The 21911-nt window shown below is 36.2% G+C and overlaps 6 protein-coding genes and 1 non-coding gene across 9 annotated transcripts; 2 read left to right on the top strand and 5 right to left on the bottom strand.

Annotated features, from left to right (window-relative positions):
• Positions 1-753: 753 nt before the first annotated feature.
• Positions 754-3274, top strand: LOC106350422 (transcription factor MYB53). Its single transcript, XM_013790309.3, has 3 exons — positions 754-2063; positions 2135-2264; positions 2400-3274. Exons 1-3 carry the CDS (start codon positions 1925-1927, stop codon positions 3055-3057), a joined length of 927 nt encoding a protein of 308 aa, XP_013645763.2. The 5' UTR covers positions 754-1924; the 3' UTR covers positions 3058-3274.
• Positions 3154-7078, bottom strand: LOC106347993 (probable LRR receptor-like serine/threonine-protein kinase At5g65240). 2 transcript variants are annotated; one of them, XM_048734902.1, is made up of 12 exons: positions 6845-7078; positions 6639-6763; positions 6362-6494; positions 6186-6260; positions 5941-6084; positions 5781-5852; positions 5637-5702; positions 5491-5561; positions 5274-5414; positions 4524-4865; positions 3734-4128; positions 3154-3641 (listed from the first exon to the last, which is right to left on the bottom strand). In XM_048734902.1, exons 2-12 carry the CDS (start codon positions 6709-6711, stop codon positions 3327-3329), a joined length of 1827 nt encoding a protein of 608 aa, XP_048590859.1. In that variant the 5' UTR covers positions 6712-6763; positions 6845-7078; the 3' UTR covers positions 3154-3326. The 2 variants fall into 2 exon arrangements, with proteins under 2 accessions (XP_048590859.1, XP_013643086.2); XM_013787632.3 differs by having other exon boundaries at positions 6639-7078.
• Positions 7079-10149: 3071 nt separating this feature from the next.
• TRNAM-CAU lies at positions 10150-10234 on the bottom strand. The gene is given in 2 exon segments: positions 10150-10185; positions 10197-10234. It is a non-coding gene; the product is annotated as a tRNA-Met (tRNA).
• Positions 10235-10341: 107 nt separating this feature from the next.
• Positions 10342-11871, bottom strand: LOC106347992. The gene is made up of 3 exons (XM_013787631.3): positions 11183-11871; positions 10865-10975; positions 10342-10734 (listed from the first exon to the last, which is right to left on the bottom strand). Exons 1-3 carry the CDS (start codon positions 11795-11797, stop codon positions 10582-10584), a joined length of 879 nt encoding a protein of 292 aa, XP_013643085.2. The 5' UTR covers positions 11798-11871; the 3' UTR covers positions 10342-10581.
• Positions 11872-13688: 1817 nt separating this feature from the next.
• LOC106347990 (polyadenylate-binding protein 2) lies at positions 13689-16259 on the bottom strand. The gene is made up of 6 exons (XM_013787626.3): positions 16034-16259; positions 15829-15928; positions 15656-15726; positions 14241-14432; positions 14029-14156; positions 13689-13944 (listed from the first exon to the last, which is right to left on the bottom strand). Exons 1-6 carry the CDS (start codon positions 16154-16156, stop codon positions 13896-13898), a joined length of 663 nt encoding a protein of 220 aa, XP_013643080.2. The 5' UTR covers positions 16157-16259; the 3' UTR covers positions 13689-13895.
• A 72-nt stretch (positions 16260-16331) lies between these two features.
• Positions 16332-17481, top strand: LOC106347991 (actin-related protein 2/3 complex subunit 5A). Of its 2 annotated transcripts, none has more exons than XM_013787628.3 (5): positions 16332-16441; positions 16538-16665; positions 16747-16819; positions 16912-17012; positions 17273-17481. In XM_013787628.3, exons 2-5 carry the CDS (start codon positions 16568-16570, stop codon positions 17406-17408), a joined length of 408 nt encoding a protein of 135 aa, XP_013643082.1. In that variant the 5' UTR covers positions 16332-16441; positions 16538-16567; the 3' UTR covers positions 17409-17481. The 2 variants fall into 2 exon arrangements, with proteins under 2 accessions (XP_013643082.1, XP_013643083.1); XM_013787629.3 differs by having other exon boundaries at positions 16354-16441; positions 16543-16665.
• Positions 17409-19568, bottom strand: LOC106347989 (lanC-like protein GCL1). Its single transcript, XM_013787624.3, has 5 exons — positions 19289-19568; positions 19000-19187; positions 18672-18783; positions 18212-18438; positions 17409-18120 (listed from the first exon to the last, which is right to left on the bottom strand). The coding sequence occupies exons 1-5, from the start codon at positions 19478-19480 to the stop codon at positions 17538-17540; spliced, it is 1302 nt and encodes a 433-aa protein (XP_013643078.2). The 5' UTR covers positions 19481-19568; the 3' UTR covers positions 17409-17537.
• Between the last annotated feature and the right edge of the window lie 2343 nt (positions 19569-21911).

Below are 21911 nucleotides of genomic sequence, written 5' to 3' on the forward strand. Positions count from 1 at the left end.
AGAAAATAGGGAATAAGTGAACTTTCTTTATATCAAACTTGGCTTTGAAAGTCATAGTTTAGATGTGTTGGTTAGGAACATATGAGAAGAAGCAAATCAGTTTTCATCTGACATTGACAACCATTTTATTTTATATATTTGATGAAAAGAATGGTTTAAAGTGAACCTTAAAATCAATTATTTTAGTATGAACCTATCAGTGCCTTCCTTATTTCTTTAATATTTACTGTACCTGCTTCCTCCAGTGAGATTGTGGTGTGGTCCACTCTATGAGAAACCCTAGACTGACAAGCAACTCAAATGTCTCTCTCTCTAGTCTCTCTAGAAAATATTCAAGGTTTCTCCGCTGCTTAACCATACTTTTTGAACTTGTAGGATTTTTTTTCTTATAATGATGAAATTTACTGGCTTATCACAGGTCTATCTTGCTAGGGTTAGATGGAAATAGAGAATTCTACATTTTAGACACTTCTAGTGCGTGAATTTACACATTATCACCTACATCATGCTGCCTTGCAGTTGCAGAGTTACTGCAGGTTTCGTCCATTATATGATGAAATTAACCTTATGTCTTTTCATACTCCGCATAATGTAAACACATATTTTTTCGCAAATCACTTTATGATATATATCATATGTTATATAGAGGACAACTGAACAGATGATATACACAATGGAAACCTTGACAATTTGATAAACCTATTGGGGAATACATACTTAGTTCGTAGATGCAGTGAAGTTATAACAGACTTGATACCTTAATATTGTGAAAACGTTTCCTTATTCAATATTCATGTATAGATCTTAGAATTTGTTTCTTGAGGACAAGTTAGTTTCTTCTTTCTGGGTCAAAAGAGGACAATTTATCTTTCATTTTGAAAAAATGGGGAAAAACCTATCAACTACTTTATGGAGAAGACACAGAAGAAAAAGACAAGAAATGCCATTTGGTCCAATGCAGAGGCAGTGGGAGAAAAAGTCTTGTAGGTTTCAAAGATGGTGGAGATTTAGATCATTTCTGCACCAACCTCTCCTCTAACAAGCTCCTTCTAATTTTCAACAAAAAATGTGTCAACATCAAGCCTGTCAACATTATCAATCAACAGTAACGTCTCTTCTCACAGATACATAACTTCTCATCGATCATATATACTGATATGATCAATGCTGCTCCAGTTTCCAGTATTTTGAGACTCTTAAGACTTATAGTAAGTTTCTCTGCATCACTTATCTCACTATCAGAGACAAATCTCTCTTTGCTAATGGGTCATGGCTTGATACGAAGAAAATACAACTATATATATAACACCAAATACATAAGTGTCATGAGGAATTAGAAACTTATCTTTGCGTGCCAAAGGAGGTGTCTCTTCAGCCATACTTGAGGTGACATCTGTCGTTAGTGCTGACTTCTTTTTGTAACTTTTATTTGTTTGTCAGGCTATGATTAAATAATGATTTGAATAGTTTATAGCTCCCTTGTTCTACTCCACCTATATACCCAAGCAATGCGACTGCATGCCAATATGCCTCATGTTATTATGTCTGCATGTACTATTCACGATATATATTAATTCGTGAAACACATGACTCTAGACTAAAGATCTCAAGATCTTGAATAGTGTCCCAGAAGAAGATTGCTTGTACTATAAGTTGTTATACGGTACGTATACCGAAAGAATAAAGAAGAGACAATGTAGTGTAAAGGGTGATAGCGACATGGGTTGTTTTTGTATGCGAATAAGAAAGAAGCACGTGGTGAGTGAGAGAGAGGGAAGCTCAGCTATATATAAATAGAAATATAAGAAGCAGTTAGTGGTTGTGAAGAAAGGAGGCAATCGACCAAATCTTTTTGACAGTTAAGAGAGAAGGTAAACAAGAAGAGGAGGAGAGACCGTTGTTAGATACAGATCGTTCATCAAACATGGGAAGATCTCCTCTCTCAGCTGATGAAACCGGTACTCTGAAGAAAGGTCCATGGTTGCCTGAGGAAGATGATAAACTCATCAGTTATATCCACAAACATGGCCATAGAAGCTGGAGTGCTCTTCCCAAACTCGCTGGTAACATCTTCAAAGACTTTGATGGAAACCTAGTTCTTGTCTTGTGACTATATATGTTTTATTATGTTCAGGTCTTAACAGGTGTGGGAAGAGTTGTAGGCTACGATGGACAAACTATTTGAGACCTGACATTAAGCGAGGCAAATTCTCACAAGAGGAAGAAGAGACCATCTTGAACCTTCATGCGGTTCTTGGAAACAAGTAAAGAAAATCTTGTAACTCTTTTTTTTTTTGCTAAAATGTTAATATAAATCTTGTTACTCTTGGTCATGCATGGATTGTTTTTTCCCTCGTTACTCATTGAATAATGTTATTGGTAATGATTGTGTATATAAGGTGGTCAATGATTGCAAGCCACTTACAAGGAAGAACAGATAACGAGATCAAGAATTTCTGGAACACTCATTTGAAGAAGAAGCTGATTCAGATGGGCTTTGATCCCATGACTCATCGTCCAAGAACGGATGATATCTTCTCTAGCTTATCTCAGCTCATGTCTCTCTCCAACCTTAGAGGACTTGTTGATCTCCAGCAACAGGTTCCATTTGAAGATCAACAAGCTTTACTGAATCTCCAAGGTGAGATGGCTAAGCTCCAGTTGCTAAACTACTTACTTCAAGCTCCTCCTCTTGCCATGAGTAGTAGTAACAACATTAACCCTAATGAGTTGAACATTCTCAATCTCCTCACCAAAGAAAACTACAATACCAATAATCTTGACCTCACTTCTTGTCTTCAAGACTTCAACAACAACCTCCCATCTCTCAAAACCCTAGAGGAAAATCATTTCAGTCAAAACAATTCTCCAATATGGTCGCATGAACCACCTAGCTTGAACCAAACTATGTTGCCTTCTCATGATCCTTCCCCTTTGGGTGATGATTTGGTTCTGAACCAGGCTTCCTCAAGCCATGAGCAAGAGGTAGCAGCTACAGGCTCTGTAGATTGGCCTGATCATCTCTTTGATGACTCCATGTTTACTTATCAATCTTGACGTATGTTTGTATATGTTTCAAGAAAACATGATTGTTTAATGTTTATTTGCATGTGGAGGTTCTACATCTGTACGTTACTTCATGATGTGTGCTAATGTCTTAGAATGTACATGTTGTCTTGTTGTATTATATAACTCATACATGTTGTTTATATTCTTCATACGAACATTCTATATGTAAACTTCACTGATGTTTTAAAAAATCAATCTTCATCTACTTTACAGTTTGAATCACAAGAGTGTCACCTTTGAAAATCAAAAGTATATTTCTATCTTCCACCAGATAATTCAATGGCGTCTTGATTGTTTATCGAATCTTCACCCCAATCAAATCTCCTCTGCAGCCTCTGAAACTCTTCTTGTCTTGTCACTTCAAGATTCTGCCATTCTTCCCATCTCTCTGCAAGCCCTTCTCCTTCAAGCATCCTCACAACTTCCGACATAGCTGGTCTTTCTTCCGGTGCTGCTTGTGTGCACAACAAAGCCACTTGTATCATCATCTCTAGTTCTTCCTCTATGTAATCCTCTTCAAGCTTCTTATCTACAATATCTCCAAGTCTCTTTTCTCTTTCCAACTTCTTCACCTGAAAACCAAAAAGATTGTTTATTACTCTCTTGAGAAGAAGCAAAAAAAAAAAAAAAAGAGAAAGTGATCTCAGTTTCAAACATTACTTACATGGTCTAGCAACAAGACATCATCTTCTTCCTCTAACCGCGAGAAATCAATGGCTCTTTGTCCAGTTACAAGCTCAAGAAGCATGATTCCATACCCAAAAACATCGGTTTTCTCTGATGATTTCCCTGTGGATATACATTCAGGTGCAATGTGACCCATTGTTCCACGGACCTGAGTGGTCACATTAGTCCTTCTAACATCTACCAACTTAGCTAAACCAAAATCACCAACCACTGCTTCAAAATCTTCATCTAGTAACACATTAGCAGCCTTCACGTCTCTATGTATGATCTTCGGATTGCAATGTTCATGAAGATACTCAAGTCCTCTTGCTGCACCTAGAGCAATCTGTTTCCTCCTGAACCAATCCAAAACTGGTTCCCCTCGTTTTATCTCTGCATATAATCAATCACAAAAAGTAATGTTCAAGAAATAGCTAGGCATTAATTAGAAAGATTTGTAGAAGACTAGCTAGAATGATTTTTATATATTTTACATTTGTATAGAATTTTTTCATTTTCGGGTTTAATTATAAAATTATTTTGATGAATTATCAAAATTAGATATACAAAACAGAAGAAAATAATTTTTTTGTAGATTTGTGCTAACATTATTACTTAATTAACTGATTTAGACTAATTTAAACCAAGTTAGAATAATTTAAACCAATGTGAATTGTATAAATCGGATATTAAGAAAATTGTTTCGGCTGGTTTGCCGAGATTTTTAGAACCATGACAAAAAGTTCGAACCTCCTAAACCAAAAGAGTAAAGTTTGCTTTCTTGTTACCTCTTAACCGATATGCAACACTTAGATTCTGCATGAAGGGATACACCAAAAGGCGTTCGGTCTGTGTTGTGCAAAAGCCTATAAGGCGAAGCAGGTTCCTATGAACAGCTACACTTATCATTTCAACTTCTCTCTGGAAAGCTTCGTCTCCTCCTGGTCGTTCAAAGTCAGTTAATCTCTTCACTGCGACTTTGGTGCCATCCAAAAGCACTCCTTTGTATACTTTCCCAAAGCCTCCTTGTCCAAGAACGTTGCTTTCACTGAACTCATCTGTCGCCAGTTGAAGCTCTCTCCATGAAAATCTTCTCAACTGTCCAAACGCAATCCTTCTGTCTACTTCACCTGAACTCAAAGTTTCAAGAAAAGGTAAAAAGACAAAATCGGTTCGATTTTTGGTTAGTTCGGTTTCAAATTTTATACCGAAGTTTAGTTTTTGATTAGTTCGGTTAAATTTTCTGTTTAGATTGAATAAAATTCAAAATTTTTTGTTTAGTTTTGGTTAATTCAGTTCAGATTTGGTTAGTTTGGTTTGGAATTTTGGTTAAGATTGGTATTTTTTTAGAAAACCGAACTAACAAATTATCCAACCGAAAACCAACATTTTTTTAGTTGCCAAACTGAACCAAACCTTCTAATGAACTGAACCAAAAACCAAAATTTTTGGTTCGGCAGGTTTGGTTCGGTTAATTAACCGCAGGCCTAGACAAAATGTTTTTAAAGCTCCTAGTAAAGTAAAGATTGTTCACAAACCTGCAACATCTACAAACACTTCACGTCTGTATCCTTTATGTTTATCCTTGCAGAAGAAAAACAAGAAGAATCCAAGGAGAATCACTGTGCTCCCGCTAACAACTCCTGCGATGATTCCGGTTTTTGAATTGCTTGAATCACCTAATCAGAGCAAACACAAACTCTCCTTACTTGGTATCTGTGCAAGTAAAGCATAAGCAGATTATTATAGTTTCACCTGAAGGATTGGACACGGTTACGCAAGGGTGAGGGTAAATGCCACCACAAGTCAAGTTGTTTGCTGTGAAACTATTAAGTGTTTAAAAAACACAAATCAGATTATAGTGGTAAGATAAATGGAAACTGCAAGTGTATCATACGTACTTGTATTTTGGAATGTCGAATAAACTCTGAGGAATCTCACCGCTGAGATTGTTTGAGTCGAGCAAACTGCATAATGTAGTTCAAAAGCAATAGCTTTAAGGAATACTGAAGAAGACAAGACAGAGAACAGAACAGAAGACTCACATATTTATCAGTTTTGAGAGGCCAGTGAGTGAATCAGGGACAGTTCCATTTAGGTTGTTCCTACTCAGGGTCCTGCTTAGTTAAGCCAAACAGAAGAATAAAAGACTGGCCTTTATTATTTGAACACAAAGAGATCTCAGACAGGTTTCAAGACACTTACAGGAACTGGATGTTACTGAGATTACCAAGCGTGGATGGTATGGGACCAGAGAGTTGATTGTCCTCTAAATCCAAGCTTGTCAAGCTAGAAAGATTCCCAATAGATTCTGGTATTTCACCAGTAATTCCATTTCCCTTCAATGTACTATGAGCACAAAAAGAATCCTCATTTAATATAACACATGTAACAGTAGAAATTAACTTCCAACAAGCTCACAGCTCCAACCAAAGCAGGCATATACTTACAGAGTTTTGAGAGTTTTCAAGATTCCTATTCCTGAAGATAAAGTTCCCGAGGAGAAGTTCATGTAAGACAAGGTTCTGCAAAACCATATAGCAAAAAGGTTAATAATCTCTCAAGCCATTATTTAAACAAAGCGTTGAGTAATTGTGGTTAGTGTTATACTGTTATGGAAACATACAGAGAAGTAACATGCTTCTGCTCATCACAAATAACTTGAGACCAAGTACAAGGATCTACTTGGTTCAGGTTCCAGTCGCTTAGCTGTTGAGGAGATGCACGTAACGAGGTCCTCAGAGCAAATAAAGCCTCCCCTAAACACGAAATTGCAAGAGTTAAAACCAACAAATATCATACTATTTACATAATAAGACAGTTTTAGAAGCTGCTAACTAGAAGCGAAATGATATAAATAGAAGAAAAAAAAAAGATTTTAAGTAAAAAGTAATGAAATTTACCTTGATCATCAGGTGACACAGATGACCATAGACAGGCAAGCGCCAAAGCAGTTATCATAAAAGGCAGAGCCATCTTTCTAAGAACTAGCAAATTTCAAGATGTTGGATTCGCCATATACAAGAATCTGAATGAACCTACCACAAAGGATTAGTTACTTTCTAATCCTTTATTTGCTTCGGGTTGTTACAGCTTCTAAAAAACGAACCTTTATAGCTGCCCAGAAGATAAAAGTACCAATTTTGGTCGGAGAAATTACACTTCTTCACGATTAAAACTCCGATTTGTGAAGAGCAAAGAGAAAGAACAACTCAGTTCCAAAGAAGAAACTTGTAGCAGAGAAGATAATCCAAAAAAGGAAAAAAGAACGAAAGATTCCAACTAAGATTTGGAATTTTGGATGATTTCACTTCCACTCTTACTTTGAAGAGAAACTAAAGTAAAACTCTTTTGCGTTACTTCACTTATTTGTTTTGTAGGGAAAAAGTCTTTCTTTTACGCAAATAGCCATTATGACATTCACAATGGCTAGTCAAAGAGAGACCAAGAAGCCCCGACATTGGTTGGTTCAAGAACTGCTTTTCCTGCGTGATTATCTATACTATACTAAAAGAGGGATATAAGCCATGGAGAGGTTGTCCACGTAGGATAGAAAAATCAACCAATCAGAAAGTCCGAAATTGCCATGTCATCTCATTTATTTTTCGCAAAAAATGAAAAAACAATGCAAAAGTGAGGATCGAACCCGGGTTAGTATGATATATATATAGGACAGTTACCACTAAGCCATTGAAACTTTCTTGGACACATATACAAGAACCACTAAATATGTAATCACAAACTCTTATGTACATTTAGAATAATATGAATTCAACTTTCAAGACTCCGATACTTTGTTTTGTAAAAAAAAAATAAGTAAGTGACTAAGCTAATATATTATTTGAAAGTGTGAGAACGTCGACAAATATGAAAAATCATAGATTTTTGTTTTCGTGACAAAGTTAAGAATTTTGTAAAAGTAAGTTTAACATATAAATTTTCGTGACAAATATGAAAAAGCATAAATTTTTGTACAATTTTGACAAAACAACTCAAAACATACTTCTCTAATGTCTTAATAAAATATTATTTAAGGGTGCAATAATTAAATATATTAATTCAATAAATTTTATAATTTATAGACAAAACAATAACACAACAAATTTTGAAACATTTGTTTAACCTATCGATTTTTTTCATGAGAATCCAACTAAACAAGATAAAAAAACAATTAGATTTACAAATATTTAATTACCATTTTATTCAATTTTGATTAATTTCAAATTGTCATAATGTATCTTTTTGAAGTTACAAATATGAAAAAGCATAGATTTTTGTACAATTTTGACAAAACAACTCAAAACATATTTTCCTAATGTCTTAATAAATTATTATTTAAGGATCTAATAATTAAATATATTAATTCAATAAATTTTATAATTTATAGACAAAACAATACCACAACAAATTTTGAAACATTTGTTTAACCAATCGATTTTTTTTCAGGAGAATCCAACTAAACAATTAGATTTACAAATATTTAATTACCATTCTATTCAATTTTGATTCATTTCAAATTGTAATAATGTATCTTTTTGAAGTTACAAAAAAATAATGTTCTTTCTTTATTACACTAGCATTATATATAGATTCTATATACACAAAATAAATATAATATAACAACATAAGCTTGCTTTCCCTGATTCATATGAAAACTTTTTAAGTTATCCACCCAAGCAAATTAATTAAATCAATGAAATTGTTAGAATACAGCAAATTAATTTATAATTTTATTTTAAATTAAATTATTTAAAAAGTGTATTTTCGTTAAAACAAAATAATAAATAAGTAAAACTGATTTGATGGTAATTTTTATGACATATATATATATATATATATATATATATATATATATATCAATTTTGTGAAAGAAATAGAAGCTTAATATGGAAAAAAATCTTAAATACAAAAAACTCTAAAAATTAACAAAAAAAAACTAATAAATTAAACTATGATATCACTTGAAAACTTCTTAGACCATATTAATAAAATATTTAAGCGATAATTAGACAAATTTGATTTTTTTTCCAGCAAAAAGTTTATTATTAATTAGTATTAGTTATTTCAAGATGTTTAAGAAATGATGGACAAAAAAATAGGATGGACATTAATGATATATGAACTATGAATAGTACTTTGTGAAGCTGACTTAGATAACATATCTGCACATCTATTTCCAGTCCTTTTTGATGCCTAAATTCAATTTATTCATAGTAGTTATTCCACATATAGATCGTATGAGATATTGTTTTGATATGTAGATTTGTTTTTTCAATGTTAATAAGATTGATAATTGTTAAAATGTATCTTTCGAATATGATATGTCTATAACCGAGTCCCCAACATGAGACAAGTTTGTTTAAAAAGTAAATAATTTTATTTTTCTTATATTATATAATCAATATATATTATTTACTGATAATAAAAATATAGTTATTCATCTATCACAAATATCTATGCAAATATGTGAATCAAGTACAACAATCAAACAACATAATGATTTCCACAAAGAAAATTTTAAAAATATATTTATGTTATGTAGTCATATTTTATATTCTTTAAATAATGTAATACAATATTCTACATTATTTTTTTAGAATTGAGAAATACATATATCAGTTAGACAAATTAAGCGATAATTAGACAAATTTGATTTTTATTTTGTGAGCCAAAAGTTGTTTATTAATTAGCATTACTTATTTCAAGATGTTTAAGAAATGATGGACAAAAAAATAGGATTGACATAAATGATATATGAACTATAAATAGTTTTTTGTAAAGCTGACTTAGATAACATATATGCACATCCATTTCCAGTCTTTTTTGATGCATAAATTCAATTTTTTCAGAGCAGTTATTCCACAAAGAGATCGTATGAGATATTGTTTAGATATTCAGATTTGTTTCTTGATTGTTAAGAAGATTGATAAGTGTAAAAATGTTTCCTTCGAATATGATATGTCTATAACCGAGTCCCCAACATGAGACAAGTTTGTTAAAAAGTAAATAATTTCATTTTTCTTATATTATATAATAAATATATATTATTTACTGATAATAAAAAATATAGTTATTCATCTATCACAAATATCTATGCAAATATGTGAATCAAATACAACAATCAAACAACATAATGATTTCCACAAAGAAAATATAAAAAAATATATTTATGTTATGTAGTCTTATTTATATTCTTTAAATAATATAATACAATATTATACATTATTTTTTAGAATTGAAAAATACATATAATATCTTATCCGCGGTTAAAAAATCTAGTTATAATAAAAATAAATAATTAGTCATCATGATGCTTTGAATGTTATTAACGAATAGGATTAGATTAAACATGTGGGCGGCTTTGTTTTCGGTTTTACACTTTTACTATAAGCCAATAAAAAAAGCAAAAATAATTGGGGCGAGAGAGGCTCGAACTCTCGACCTCAGGATCACTCAATAGCTATGAGACCTACGCGCTAGCCAACTGCGCCACCGCCCCCTCTGATAGAATCTCTCCATCTTATTTTTTATACCAAATGTTATCCAAGGTTGTTCTCGAACATGTAATTGCACTTGCTGATTGATTACACGAATGGGTCGATAATATCTGAAACCGTTTCAAGTCGACCATCATCAAGAACTCTCTATTACAAGGAAAATTTGAATTCAGAAGCAAGTGGAATACACAAACCCAAAATAATGATGACAATACATCGACGAAACCACAGTGAGTTTATCCATTTTCGGGTGTTCGTTCTCGCTCTCCTGGCTTTCGAGAACAACTTCTCCAGGCAAAAGCCTTACACTGTCATTCGCCAGTTCTTGTGTGTTTGTATTACCTCTGGTTTATTGATAGAGTATCTTTTCGGATGTTGAGGGTTCTTCTGCTGTCTTATCTTTCTCTTCATTAGGCGCTTTCCTGCTACTAGTAGAGCTCTCAAACAGCTTCCCGTTCTTGGCAATTGTAAGGATAAGCTCGAGTTGCTTTCGCTGTTGATCCTATAAAGCAAGCAAACCAGCATTCATAAGCTCAAACGAAACTAGTATGGTCGTCTTCAATTCAAGCCTGGCAGAAACGTAAAAGACAACCTTCTACATTCTGACAATAACAAGCAAAAACAATTAAAACCTGCATAGCGAGCAGAACCTTCTGAATTTCGCCAAGCTCCTTCTCTAGAATCTCTTGTTGCGCAGCTATCACTCTTGTAGCCTCAGAATTCTTTTGAGCCAAAGCTGCAGTCTTTGTACAAAAAAACAGACCAAACACTTTTGAGATACATACAACACGTAAAGAACTAAACTTTATGTAAAACAACAGCTACATTGACCAGTCAGATTATAGCATATGTTCAGGTGAGGAATACTACAAAGAGAGCGTGTGAAGCTACTAAATCCTATCTCCCAAGTATCCGAAATGAAGCTACTAACGCCAAGATCGAAGCTTTACCTCAGAAACGGGTTCCTTGAGAGCTTTCCGGGTGACCCGAAACCGTATCCCCAGTTTCTCCAGATGCCTTGAGAGAACTCTTACAATGTTGGTCGAGGTTTTCAAATCCTCTTCAAGCTTCTCCAACCGTCGAATTAAATTCGTACCCTCGCCTTCTCTGGTTCCTTTGCAAATCCTCATCCATTGCCGTCGTCTAAGCCACGAACCAGACGCGACCGAACACAACAACCCGACAAAACCCAAAGACAGAACCTTCTTCCCAATCTCACCAACCGCCGCGTAATTCACCGCGAGAACCACCGAAATCACGGCGGAAGACAGAATACAAACCGCCTCCGCGAAAGAAACGAAGCTGCTAAAATCGAAACCACCATCGGAGTCAGCGTCTTCTTCGTGTGATCCGAGCGAAGAAGACGCCTGAATTCTATAATCACGCACGATCTCGAAATTCGACCGAGGAGACGTGATGACGTGGCGGAGGAGGGTAGGTTGAGGGAAGAGTTTAGTATTCCGTACAGATGCGACGGAGAAGCAGAGATTGCTGCTGCTCCTACAGATGCGGACAGGAGTGGAGCCGGAGAAGAAAGCGTATCGAGAGGGAAGAGATAAGGACATTATCGTCTTTTTCAGATCTCCAACAACTGACACTCACTCAAATTGGGATCGCTGCAAGAAATGGCGATGACTCTAAGACCATCTTTATCGGGGGATCTTAAATGAGGTTTTAAAGTTAATTGGCTATTTAATTAAATGAAAACTAAATAAAAAGAGTGTTATCGATCCTTAAGAAAGGATTTTGGTGATCGATAACTAAAGGGGTTTTTCCCCCACGTGTCAGCTAACCAAAGCTAAATCATATATTTTCCAATTTTTTTTTCTTCTCTCTTTTTCTTTTCTTTGGTTTCTATCGGCTTCTCCGGCTCTCGTGCTCTCCGCAGGACGACGATGGCTGTCGTTCTCTCCTACGCACCTCCAAGGTTGAAACAAACGTATTGTTTGTTCAATTGGTTTTCTTCGCACCTCCAAGCTCTCCTTAGCACCTCCAAAGTTGAAACAAATGTATTGTTTGATCCAAATCTTATCTCCTTTCTATATAAACTGTGATCATATAGGTTTAACCATCTGTAGTTTTGTTTCATTTGATTGAATAAGCTTCAGTTGTTATATATGGTTTTGATTGTTATTTAGTACTGATGACAACAAAAGGCTCAAGCTTTTTTGAGTTCTTGGCTTATTCCAATTTAACCCACCTGCATAACTTTTCGTAAATTAGGTTGAGAAAGTAATTGAAGTTGAGAAGAAAGCAGCAAGAGAATTAATCCGGGAACATGGAAAGGAGAGGGCTTTCTCGGCTTTGAGGGAAGAAACAGACGCAAGAAGAGTTGTTGAAGCAAGTAGATCAGTGGGTCATCAATGTTGAACAACAAGTAACTCTTCTTTCTCATTTTAAGGCTTTTTAGCTTTGTGTCTCCCTGTTAGTGTCTTGTATCATGGCTTTTGTGGTTTGTCTTGCATCATCGCTTTTGTGGTTTTTCTCAACACATAGATCAAACGTTTCATGTGACTGAGTTGGGAAATATCGAACAATACATAGCTCAAACGTTTCATCTAGCTGATTTAGTCACTTAAATAAGATCGTTCTCTTTAACATAACCTTGTACATATAATCTTCATTCTGCTAATTAATTCTTCTGTATATCTTGATTCTTCTGCAAGTCTTGTCTTCGTGGTTGAGGGTGCTGTGGCACAGGCTAAGACATCAACTTCTTGGAGAAGCAACCACTAACTTAACAACTTCTGAGGTAATTTTGCACAACTTAACTCTTCTTCAAGTCTTGCTTTATTCTTTATTGCTCTTGTCTGGAAAGTAGTTGACAGAGGGTTTAATGCTTGTTAGAGTTAAGTTATGGTTTAGTGTTGCATCTGCATGTGATGAATGCTTGTGACATTGGGTTTAATTCATGTCAACTCATGTTTCTGGTGTGATGTTGTTCTGTAATGGACTTAAGCTGTTATGTTTAAAATGGAATTAAGTGTTTTGTTCCTCGTGCCTTGGCTTCTTGTGTAGTCATTCTTGTTTTAAAGCATTGACTTGGTGGTGTACAGATAAGGCAAAGAGTTAAGCCCAAGCAGAGATCAAAGCATTGAAGTTGCCTGAACGACAGAGAGAGAAGGCTGTCGAAGAGGTTAATCTCTTACTTAAGCTCTATTTTTTTTTAAGAAACCCAAATTAAGAAACTCCCATTGAACTACTTAAAATGAGAGTTTCTTAACAAAAGTTCTTAGAGTTACATTTATTATTAAAATATCATTAAGGATCCCATTAAAGATTTTAGGGATAAAGATGCTCTAAGCTCCTCATTAACAACTTTTACTCGGCGCATGATAGCGAGTTCATAAAATACGCCGTACACAAAGCATCTACCTAATTTCACTAATAGTGGAGTTGACCTTTTTCTATTCGTCAACTGGCTAATACTAAACACAAAAGGCATTATGTAACACATGGCCATAATTTATAATCATATAGATGATTCATATCAAACGATATGAAACTTATAAATACCAGTCAAGATTCCAAATGTTTACGCGCCAAGTTATTAAAAAAAAAAACAGGAGAGAGACCAAGTCACAGAGAAAGCTTAACAAAAGATGGACATTAGCCATATATTACGAATCCGCTCTTTGTTTTAAGCCAATGAAAGCCTTTTTTTTATTGGTATGGCATGTAACGCATTGGCCTTCTGAACCTAGGCGCTTTCCTGCATACACAGATTTAGAAAGGGAAAAACGATTAAGAAAGATGTCAAGAGAAGCTGTAACCACAAGGTGTAAAACGAACATACCCATATCCATATGGAGAATACATATACGGAGACATGAAAGGTCTGCGGAACCGGTAGCCCATGTACGGGTTGAATCGTCTACCACGGTGCTGTTTCAGTCCAGGAACGTTTGTTCTCTTAGGCAGCACCTACAAGAAAAATTTAAGCCAGATAAATGAGTTTTTGGGTCTTTATAGTAGTAGTAGTTAGGAATAAACTTTTGTGTAATGTACCTTTAGTTGACGACCATGTAACTCTGATTCATTCAGCTGCAGAGCCTCTTGTATGGCTTCAACTTCCACAAACTCGACATACGCAAATCCCTTTGGCTGCCCGAACTTGTCCGTCAGAATTGTCACCCGATGGACAGTCCCGCATGATTGGAAATGTTGCTGCACTTCTTCAGGTGTACAAGCGTAATCAACCTGCATAGTGAAAATATGCAGTTATAGTACACAGCAAACAAGCATAACCCATGAGGAACACAAAGATCAATCCATCAGATTAGCAAGTTCAGAGAAACAAGAACAACAAGCAAAGACATTGATTGTTGACCATCCTTCATCAAACACACGCCCTCTACCTTTCATTCTTTTCACATGTGCAAACATGAACAAGAACTTAGTGAACTTGTCACAGTTAATCAACTCCAAATTTTAAAGCCTAAGAAATAAATTTATTTTTTTCCGAGGCAAAGCAGAGTGGAAAATTTAGTATACTTGAGTGGCCATTAAGACGAAAAGATCCCTTACGCTGAGTACCAACCATAAACTTTATGACAATCTTTCATAATTTGTTAGCACCATTCACCAAACAGCAGATTCTCACCAAATAGGAAAGCCTCCAGCATCTCGGTTCAGCTCTTCAAGAGCTGTCTCCTATTCTCCTAGTGGAAGGATTGCAATCTACACCACTCAACTATTTCACTCTCTCCACATTCCCTCTCTTTCTCAAACCCATGACTTTTTTCCTTTTCAATTTTTTTTTGGGGATCTAAAACGTATTTTTTTCTTTTTTTCAGATTTTTTAATCATGTTCGACAAGAGAACAGAGCTGATATTTTTAATACAAAAATAAGATGTAGAGACCCCCCCCTAAAACTATCAGAAAACCCAAAGCTAATAAGAACTTCAGCAATGAGAACAAGCCTGCGACTGCACTGAGAAAAGTCATAAGAAAATCAAACTCAACGAAAAAGAAAACAAAACAACAGACATCCTAAATTTCGAACAGATGGAACAGATGAAAAGGGTGAGGTATGGAACAAATAAATTGAAAGATATCTTATCTTCTACACTCTCATCACTTTACTATTAATAATTTTAGTCTAATCTAGACTGGTCACTAAACAGACATCCAGTGCATGCCCCACACCAAAGATGTTACATTATCAATTCAACCACTAGCTTTGATAGCAAGTCATGTAGAGAGTACAACAGGAAGAAGAGAACATAATCACATTGTAGAACTATAATACTCCTAACATCCAATATTAAAAGCTATTCATCTACGCACAACTCATACTCTAAGTGAATGCACACTAAACCAGTGAGAACTGAAACTATGAAATCAACCAGCAGCGATCAATAGTTCAAAGAAGAACAAAGAGAAAACAGAAATCAATAAGAAGAAACATAAGCATTCTTACATTGCCAACAAAAACCGATCGAGCATCAACCTCCTCCTTGCCTGCTTGATTTGCTGCTAGAGTAGCAGGATCTGCAATTGAAAATTCAAAAAAAAAAAAAAACAATTGAAGTGAAGAAGAAGCCATATCTTAGCTTGCAGTTGTTAAGGAAACGAAATCAAAGAGAGTTAAACCTTGAGCTCCCATCTCCTTCTCAACCTTGGCCTGCATCTCACGTAGAGCAGCAGCTTCATCCTCCATCTCCTTCAATCGTTTTTTCATCTCATCCAGCTCCTAGTGTTCAAATTACCAATCAAACAGACACACACGCGATTACAAATCAATCGATCATCACTTCCCAAAACAGTAAAACAGAGAGAGGGAAGAATAGCAGCAGACCTTAGCAGCATCCTCGTCGGCAGCAGCCATCTCCATATCAGGATTAGGAGCCTCCAGGTCACCATCCATCTCTCCGACGTCGGGAATCTCTCCCCCGTAAACCTCGTGCTCCTCTTCCTCCATCGCTCTCCGTCGCGACGTTTGCTTTGTTCTTCTTTTTTTTTTTGTCTAAAAAGAAACGCTTAGGGCACTTTTAAACCGATTCGGATAGCGACACGTAAGTATCGTATCTGAGCCTATTTATTATATCCTAATTGGGCCTATAGGCCCAATTACAACCTTATCGTTAATTTCGATTCGACCCCTTATATTTATCTACAATTACATTATCGATCACCCAAAACATCACCGCTAAAGATTTTGAACTCGTCAGAATCGCCTTTGATTGATTCGCTTTGATCCCTCCAGGTAAGCTTCGAATCTTTAAGCTTTGATCCCGAATTTTCTTGATTACTGATTATAATTGATTTTAATTTGAATGAAATGAATTGATTGTGGTTTTAGATCAATTTGCTGGAGAGAGAGAGAGATCCAATGGCAGGAGCAGGTGGATTTGTTGAGGCTGATAATGCAGAGGCAATCATCGCTAGGATCGAAACCAAATCTAGCAAGATCGAAAGCTTACTCAAACAGTATTCACCTTTACCTTTTGAGTTTAAAGTTCCCTTTTCTTTTGTCAGATGACCTTTAATAGTTAACTTGGTTTTGTGCAGGTACAAACCCGTTGAAGCTCTAAAAACGGCTCTTGAAGGTTCACCTCCTAAAACTCTCGATGAGCGTTGCAAGGTCTCTGTTTCCTCTGCATCTCTCTCTAATAGTTTGTGTGCTCATTACCAAAGGAATGATGATTATAATAAATGGTTGCTTTCAATTTGCAGTCGGCTAATTGGATAGTTGTGCACAGAGCTTTAATGGCGATAAAGGATATTGAAGGAATGCTGAATGCTCTTGATGTCGAGTATTACGACATTCTCATGAAGTAAATCCCCCCTTGCCTCTTATTTCTTGTCTGAATTTCATTGGAGATAGATAAAGGCTAGAGCAAAAATTTATATAACATGGTTTAGGTTTTGTGTCAATGCAATCTTTGTTTGTATGAAAATAAAGAGTTGGTCGTGTTGTATAATATGGTTAGGTTTTGTTATTGCGATCTCTGTCCATTGAGGGAATGTTACAATTTAGCTTAGCTCTTGAAGAGTAAGTGTTAATCTTTATGTTTGCTTGAATGGTGTGGAACAGGTACTTGTACAGAGGCCTTTCCACTGGGGACCGACCTACATGCGATCAGTGTTTGAAGATTCACGAGAAACTCACTGAGAGAGCTGGTCTCGGTTGCATTCTCCGTTGTCTTACTGATACTATCAATACCGTTTGATCATTGTATTATTACCACCATTGTATTACTTTAAAAAGACATGAGTTTTTGTTTTGATCATACATTCATTGAAGATGCACTTTCGATAACTGAACCAACAGTTTATCTTAAACTAGACCTGACATTGAATTATATCTCATAACCAGGAAACTTAGAATCTACCGGCGACACAAGATCGAACCAGAGGCATGCCGGTCCAGCTAGTCCCCGGAACAGCGAGTAGTCATATTCTGCTTCTCCCATTGTCGCACTCACAAGCTCTCTCGCGTCATGACACAAGTAACTCGCGAACGCTTTTGCTCTCTCTTCGTACACAACATCTCCTGTTAACCTATAAAGCGACAAGAAAGCATAGGCGTTGCCAGCAACTCCATCCGCTAAACCTACCTTCTTCACCAAGCCACTCTTCCACACTACTTCTCCAGCTTCAATTGCTGCTTCACGAAAATCCCTCTCCTTTGGAAACACCTGTGATGCTTTAGCCAGAGTAATGGCCATGCCGGTTGCACCATGAGCCCACTGGACCAGCTTATCTCTCGGATTCCCTTCGCTGCACGGATAGTTTCCGCTGTTTGGAAACCTATTGCTCATCATGTACCTCAACGTCCCTTGCACATCCTTCACATCCTCTTCTGATAATGGGAAGTGTAACAAGACGTGCAAGATTCCAGCTAATCCATTCGCCGCACCCCAAAACCGTGTCCCGTGGAACCTATAAACCACAAACAAACAAAAAGAAGGATAAGTTTATGCTCTTGACATTCTTGAAATAAATGAACTTAAAAGATAGAAATCAGTTGTGCCTGTATAACAAAGGGCAAGCTTGATGATCTGCTGCGCCAACTCGTCCACCAGATAAGATGGCTGCGACAATAGGCGATAAGAGATGATCAGGAACAGTGCCTTCACCGAGGTATCGGTTTAGGAACAAAGCAGCCCAAAGAAAACCCGCTCTTCCATAGAGAAGGTCATATGACATTCCAAATCCTCCTTCCTCTGGTCCTGCTGGTAACTCTCTTTCTTCTGCTAGCTAAACAATTTTATAAAAACATATTGTTTATTGTATCTAGTTATCACGTAAGAGTTTAGATCAATGTCAGTTTATTAAACAGAACAAAACTATCAAGTGTATACCAATGTTAGTCTATAAAACAGAACATTGTTATCACATTATTGTAACATGAGATATGTATACTTAATCTACTTTTGTCTGAATGTGGTGAAACTAAAACCTGAAGTAGTTACAAGTGAAAAGACAGGTACCTCAAGAAAAAGACCGAGAAAGAGGTCAAGCTTTGATTGGTCCCCACTGTAACTGGCTACGATTGCACCAAGCGCATACACTCCTCCTCTTCCACATAAAAACGTCACGTGCCTATTCATGACCATAATCAATCCAAAAATCTATTAGAAAACGACCTATTCATTTGGGTGTGTAGATATTATTCCACAAATTGCAATTTTACATATTATTCATGACTCTGTTATGGTTAATAATTGTCTGAAAAGCGACATTTTTTTTAAATAATACTAATGAAATTTTGTTTTCAGAATATTTTTTTGTGGAATATGATATCTAAGATGTTCTCACCTGGTTGTGGCGCGTGCAACGTCGGCACACGTGTCGATTATATCGGCGCAAGTTAGCAGATCTTGATGGTTCCTCGTGACCTCGTACGACTTCAAGCAAGTGAAAGCTGTGCCGAGTAGTCCTGTGTACACAGTCGGATCTAACACCACACCCGGATCCGGACCGCCTTTCCACGTAGCCTCCACAACCTACACATACATATATACATACATCGACCGGTAAATATATACGAGCCGACGTACGGTCCATAGGAAGGACTCTAGCTAAACCTAGCAGTATGTGGCATCACCTGGTCCTTGAGTAACGTTGCTGCTCTAAGGAAAGTATCCGTAGAGAGAAAACTTGTCGCCGGAACTTTTGGTTCGGAGGATGTTCGTAGAATAAAATGATCAAGATCGCCGTTCTTGTTTGTCTCTCCGCCGTTACCATCTTCGCCGCATCTCGCTTGCTCCGCTGAGAACTCTACCGCCGACGATAACATAGCTCTCTCTCTCTCTCTCTCACTCTTTATCTTGGTATCTTTAGAATGAGAAAGTACGAACGCTACCTTAATATATGTATAATTTTTTTCCCTTCTAGAGTCTTGACAACAGGCACTATTCATACAGTTTATGATCATTCTTTTTTTTTATTGCTAACATTTACTTACCACATAAATAAAACGTGGGTGAGCCCATAGATTAACAACAATTAAAATACTTAAGAAACTTATTAAAAGAACTTAAGAAACCATTATTAGAAGGTAAAGTCATTACTAAACGGGGTAAACTCCCATCCTTAAGTTCCTAACTGCTACTTGTGGTAGTAAAAGTATTTGTTTGATGGGCTTATTTGCCAAATAACCAAAAAAAAATTGAAAATTAGATTTTGGGAGTGAGAGTAGAGAGATAGAAAGAGAAAGTAGGAGAGAGGGAGGAATTTTGGTTAATTAGTATATTTAAGTTTTTTTCATGTATATAGGGTGCAATTTCCCTTGTTTAATTGCTTGTACTGATACATTTATAACTAGGAAGCTTTAACTCATTACGAAATTATAACTAGTTAATACATGCAACTGAAGTCTAAAGAGTGTTGGATCCATTAAAATGAAATCTAACACTGCTAAAAGCACAATATACTCAATGGGAAGGGTGTCCACGTCCTCAAATTAATTCAGGCCAATAAGGAGATGACACCTCAGCTTTAGTTCCACGTATTACACAAACAAATAGACGGAACATTTTTTTTTGACATCTATATGCTTTGACTTCAGCTTCTTCGTTTTAATCGTTACCCTAATTCGTTTCTTCTTCTTAAATCAGTGTTCACCATCAATAAATGTCAAGAAAATCTTTTCATATTCTGAATCTATCCTGTACAAATCTGCCATATCCTCCTCAGTTGCACCGTCATGGATTACCAAAGCAACCAACGGCGTAGCCGTCTGCCACGTACATCCTGACGCTGGCAACGACACCCAACTTCATGTTCGATCTCTGCTCCAATGAAAAAAACTAGAAAACCTTCACCGGAGTTTACCTCTTCCTCCCGCCGGCGTGTTGGCTCAATCAGGTTCTGTACTTATCAGCTGCTCTTCGTCTTTATCCTTGAATAATGGTTCAACTCCAGAGTCCTTGAACGAGAGGTATTATTAATCTTCAGTTGCTAAGCTTAACGTCCACAAAGTTTCATAAAAATGGTCAATGTAGCACTTTTTGGCTATAGGTTTTTTTTTTTGAACACAAGGCTATAGGGTTTAAGATTTGATTAATATATATTGCAAAATCTGAACTTTAATTGGTTGAAGTGAATCTTGAACTGTGGAACTCTGGTTGTGTTTATTAAATTGTGTTGCCATCATTGTAATTTTCAGTGGCCTAAAAGGGGCAGTCATCTTTCCTGGAATGCCTTCCTTCGATGGAGAAGGGTTTTGCTTAAAAGACTTAAAGTCAGTGGAGCAGCTCTTACTGGAGACGAGGAGCATAATATTGATCCAAAGGTTTCATCTTTTTTTTCTGTTCTCTGTTTCCTTCTTCACATGTCTCATCCTGTTTCTCGCTAGGCGATTGCAAGAGAGGTTTCAGCAGTGAATCGGCTTGGCATTGAGGTTATTCTCCGACACATTTTTGATCTTACTGCGATTGGGTAACTCTGTAACCATGGATTCATGAGTTATAAGTAGCTAGGTATTATGCGTTGAGCTCTTTCCTAGACATGTTGATTGAGAAAGTATGATTAGATGGAAATGTTTTGTACACTAAGTACAATAATAACTGTGTAGAAGTTACAAAATGTGTTCTCGATTTATATCTATCGGGTTAGTTCCCTATAATCCTTCCTTCTTAACAACAAAAATGCTCTGACACAGTCTTAACCACACTGATCTTTGATTTTAATCGATTTTGCAATCACCAAAAAAATTAAAAGCTTATTTGCACATCAGTTATAAGCAACCACTGATTGATTCTTTGGTAACGCCAAATTAAAGCTCGCAAGTGTTGTAACATACGTGAAGTAGGATGTTGTGTCTGGGTCATGGGCATTACAAGGTCATGTATGATGTCTTAATCTTCTTATACTTTTACAACAGGTTGCTATTGTTGTTGGAGGAGGAAATATATCTTTAGTGGATCCACCTGGGCTGGGTGCAGTGGCTTTGACCGTTCCTCTACTGATTGTATCGGGTATCAAATCCATTCTTGACTTTTTGGTGCCAGACGAATGTGTTTTTTTCCCGTACAGTTTCATCAGTGGTGATCATAATGAATTTTGAGTTCATCTCTTAGAAATCAGGTTCTCATCTTCTAGATTATACATCATTTATTTCATTCCAAGAGAGAGACATACTCTATATCTTATCGTTGTTTTGTGATTTTAATCATGTAAGTTTTGGTTCAAATTGATGGTTTATACATTCAGCAAGTCTATTTGTT

This window comes from Brassica napus, chromosome A6 (assembly GCF_020379485.1).
Source record: "Brassica napus cultivar Da-Ae chromosome A6, Da-Ae, whole genome shotgun sequence".
NCBI lineage: Eukaryota > Viridiplantae > Streptophyta > Magnoliopsida > Brassicales > Brassicaceae > Brassica > Brassica napus.

What these genes read in the sequence shown, in the direction of transcription:
- LOC106350422 (XM_013790309.3), top strand. Translation starts at nt 1,925, where the DNA reads ATGGGAAGATCTCCTCTCTCAGCTGATGAAACCGGTACTCTGAAGAAA. An exon ending in TGCTCTTCCCAAACTCGCTG is followed by an intron (nt 2,064 to 2,134) that starts GTAACATCTTCA and finishes TATTATGTTCAG; the next exon opens with GTCTTAACAGGTGTGGGAAG. An exon ending in CATGCGGTTCTTGGAAACAA is followed by an intron (nt 2,265 to 2,399) that starts GTAAAGAAAATC and finishes TGTGTATATAAG; the next exon opens with GTGGTCAATGATTGCAAGCC.
- LOC106347993 (XM_048734902.1), bottom strand. Translation starts at nt 6,711, where the DNA reads ATGGCTCTGCCTTTTATGATAACTGCTTTGGCGCTTGCCTGTCTATGG. An exon ending in CTCTCAAAACTGATAAATAT is followed by an intron (nt 5,703 to 5,780) that starts GTGAGTCTTCTG and finishes TACATTATGCAG; the next exon opens with TTTGCTCGACTCAAACAATC. An exon ending in ATGTCTTGTTGCTAGACCAT is followed by an intron (nt 3,642 to 3,733) that starts GTAAGTAATGTT and finishes TTTGGTTTTCAG; the next exon opens with GTGAAGAAGTTGGAAAGAGA.
- LOC106347992 (XM_013787631.3), bottom strand. Translation starts at nt 11,797, where the DNA reads ATGTCCTTATCTCTTCCCTCTCGATACGCTTTCTTCTCCGGCTCCACT. An exon ending in TCAAGGAACCCGTTTCTGAG is followed by an intron (nt 10,976 to 11,182) that starts GTAAAGCTTCGA and finishes TTTTGTACAAAG; the next exon opens with ACTGCAGCTTTGGCTCAAAA. An exon ending in AGGTTCTGCTCGCTATGCAG is followed by an intron (nt 10,735 to 10,864) that starts GTTTTAATTGTT and finishes CTTGCTTTATAG; the next exon opens with GATCAACAGCGAAAGCAACT.
- LOC106347990 (XM_013787626.3), bottom strand. Translation starts at nt 16,156, where the DNA reads ATGGAGGAAGAGGAGCACGAGGTTTACGGGGGAGAGATTCCCGACGTC. An exon ending in GATCGGTTTTTGTTGGCAAT is followed by an intron (nt 14,433 to 15,655) that starts GTAAGAATGCTT and finishes TTCACTATGCAG; the next exon opens with GTTGATTACGCTTGTACACC. An exon ending in TATTCTCCATATGGATATGG is followed by an intron (nt 13,945 to 14,028) that starts GTATGTTCGTTT and finishes CTGTGTATGCAG; the next exon opens with GAAAGCGCCTAGGTTCAGAA.
- LOC106347991 (XM_013787628.3), top strand. Translation starts at nt 16,568, where the DNA reads ATGGCAGGAGCAGGTGGATTTGTTGAGGCTGATAATGCAGAGGCAATC. An exon ending in ATCGAAAGCTTACTCAAACA is followed by an intron (nt 16,666 to 16,746) that starts GTATTCACCTTT and finishes GGTTTTGTGCAG; the next exon opens with GTACAAACCCGTTGAAGCTC. An exon ending in TATTACGACATTCTCATGAA is followed by an intron (nt 17,013 to 17,272) that starts GTAAATCCCCCC and finishes GGTGTGGAACAG; the next exon opens with GTACTTGTACAGAGGCCTTT.
- LOC106347989 (XM_013787624.3), bottom strand. Translation starts at nt 19,480, where the DNA reads ATGTTATCGTCGGCGGTAGAGTTCTCAGCGGAGCAAGCGAGATGCGGC. An exon ending in CAACGTTACTCAAGGACCAG is followed by an intron (nt 19,188 to 19,288) that starts GTGATGCCACAT and finishes ATGTATGTGTAG; the next exon opens with GTTGTGGAGGCTACGTGGAA. An exon ending in GTTGCACGCGCCACAACCAG is followed by an intron (nt 18,784 to 18,999) that starts GTGAGAACATCT and finishes GGTCATGAATAG; the next exon opens with GCACGTGACGTTTTTATGTG.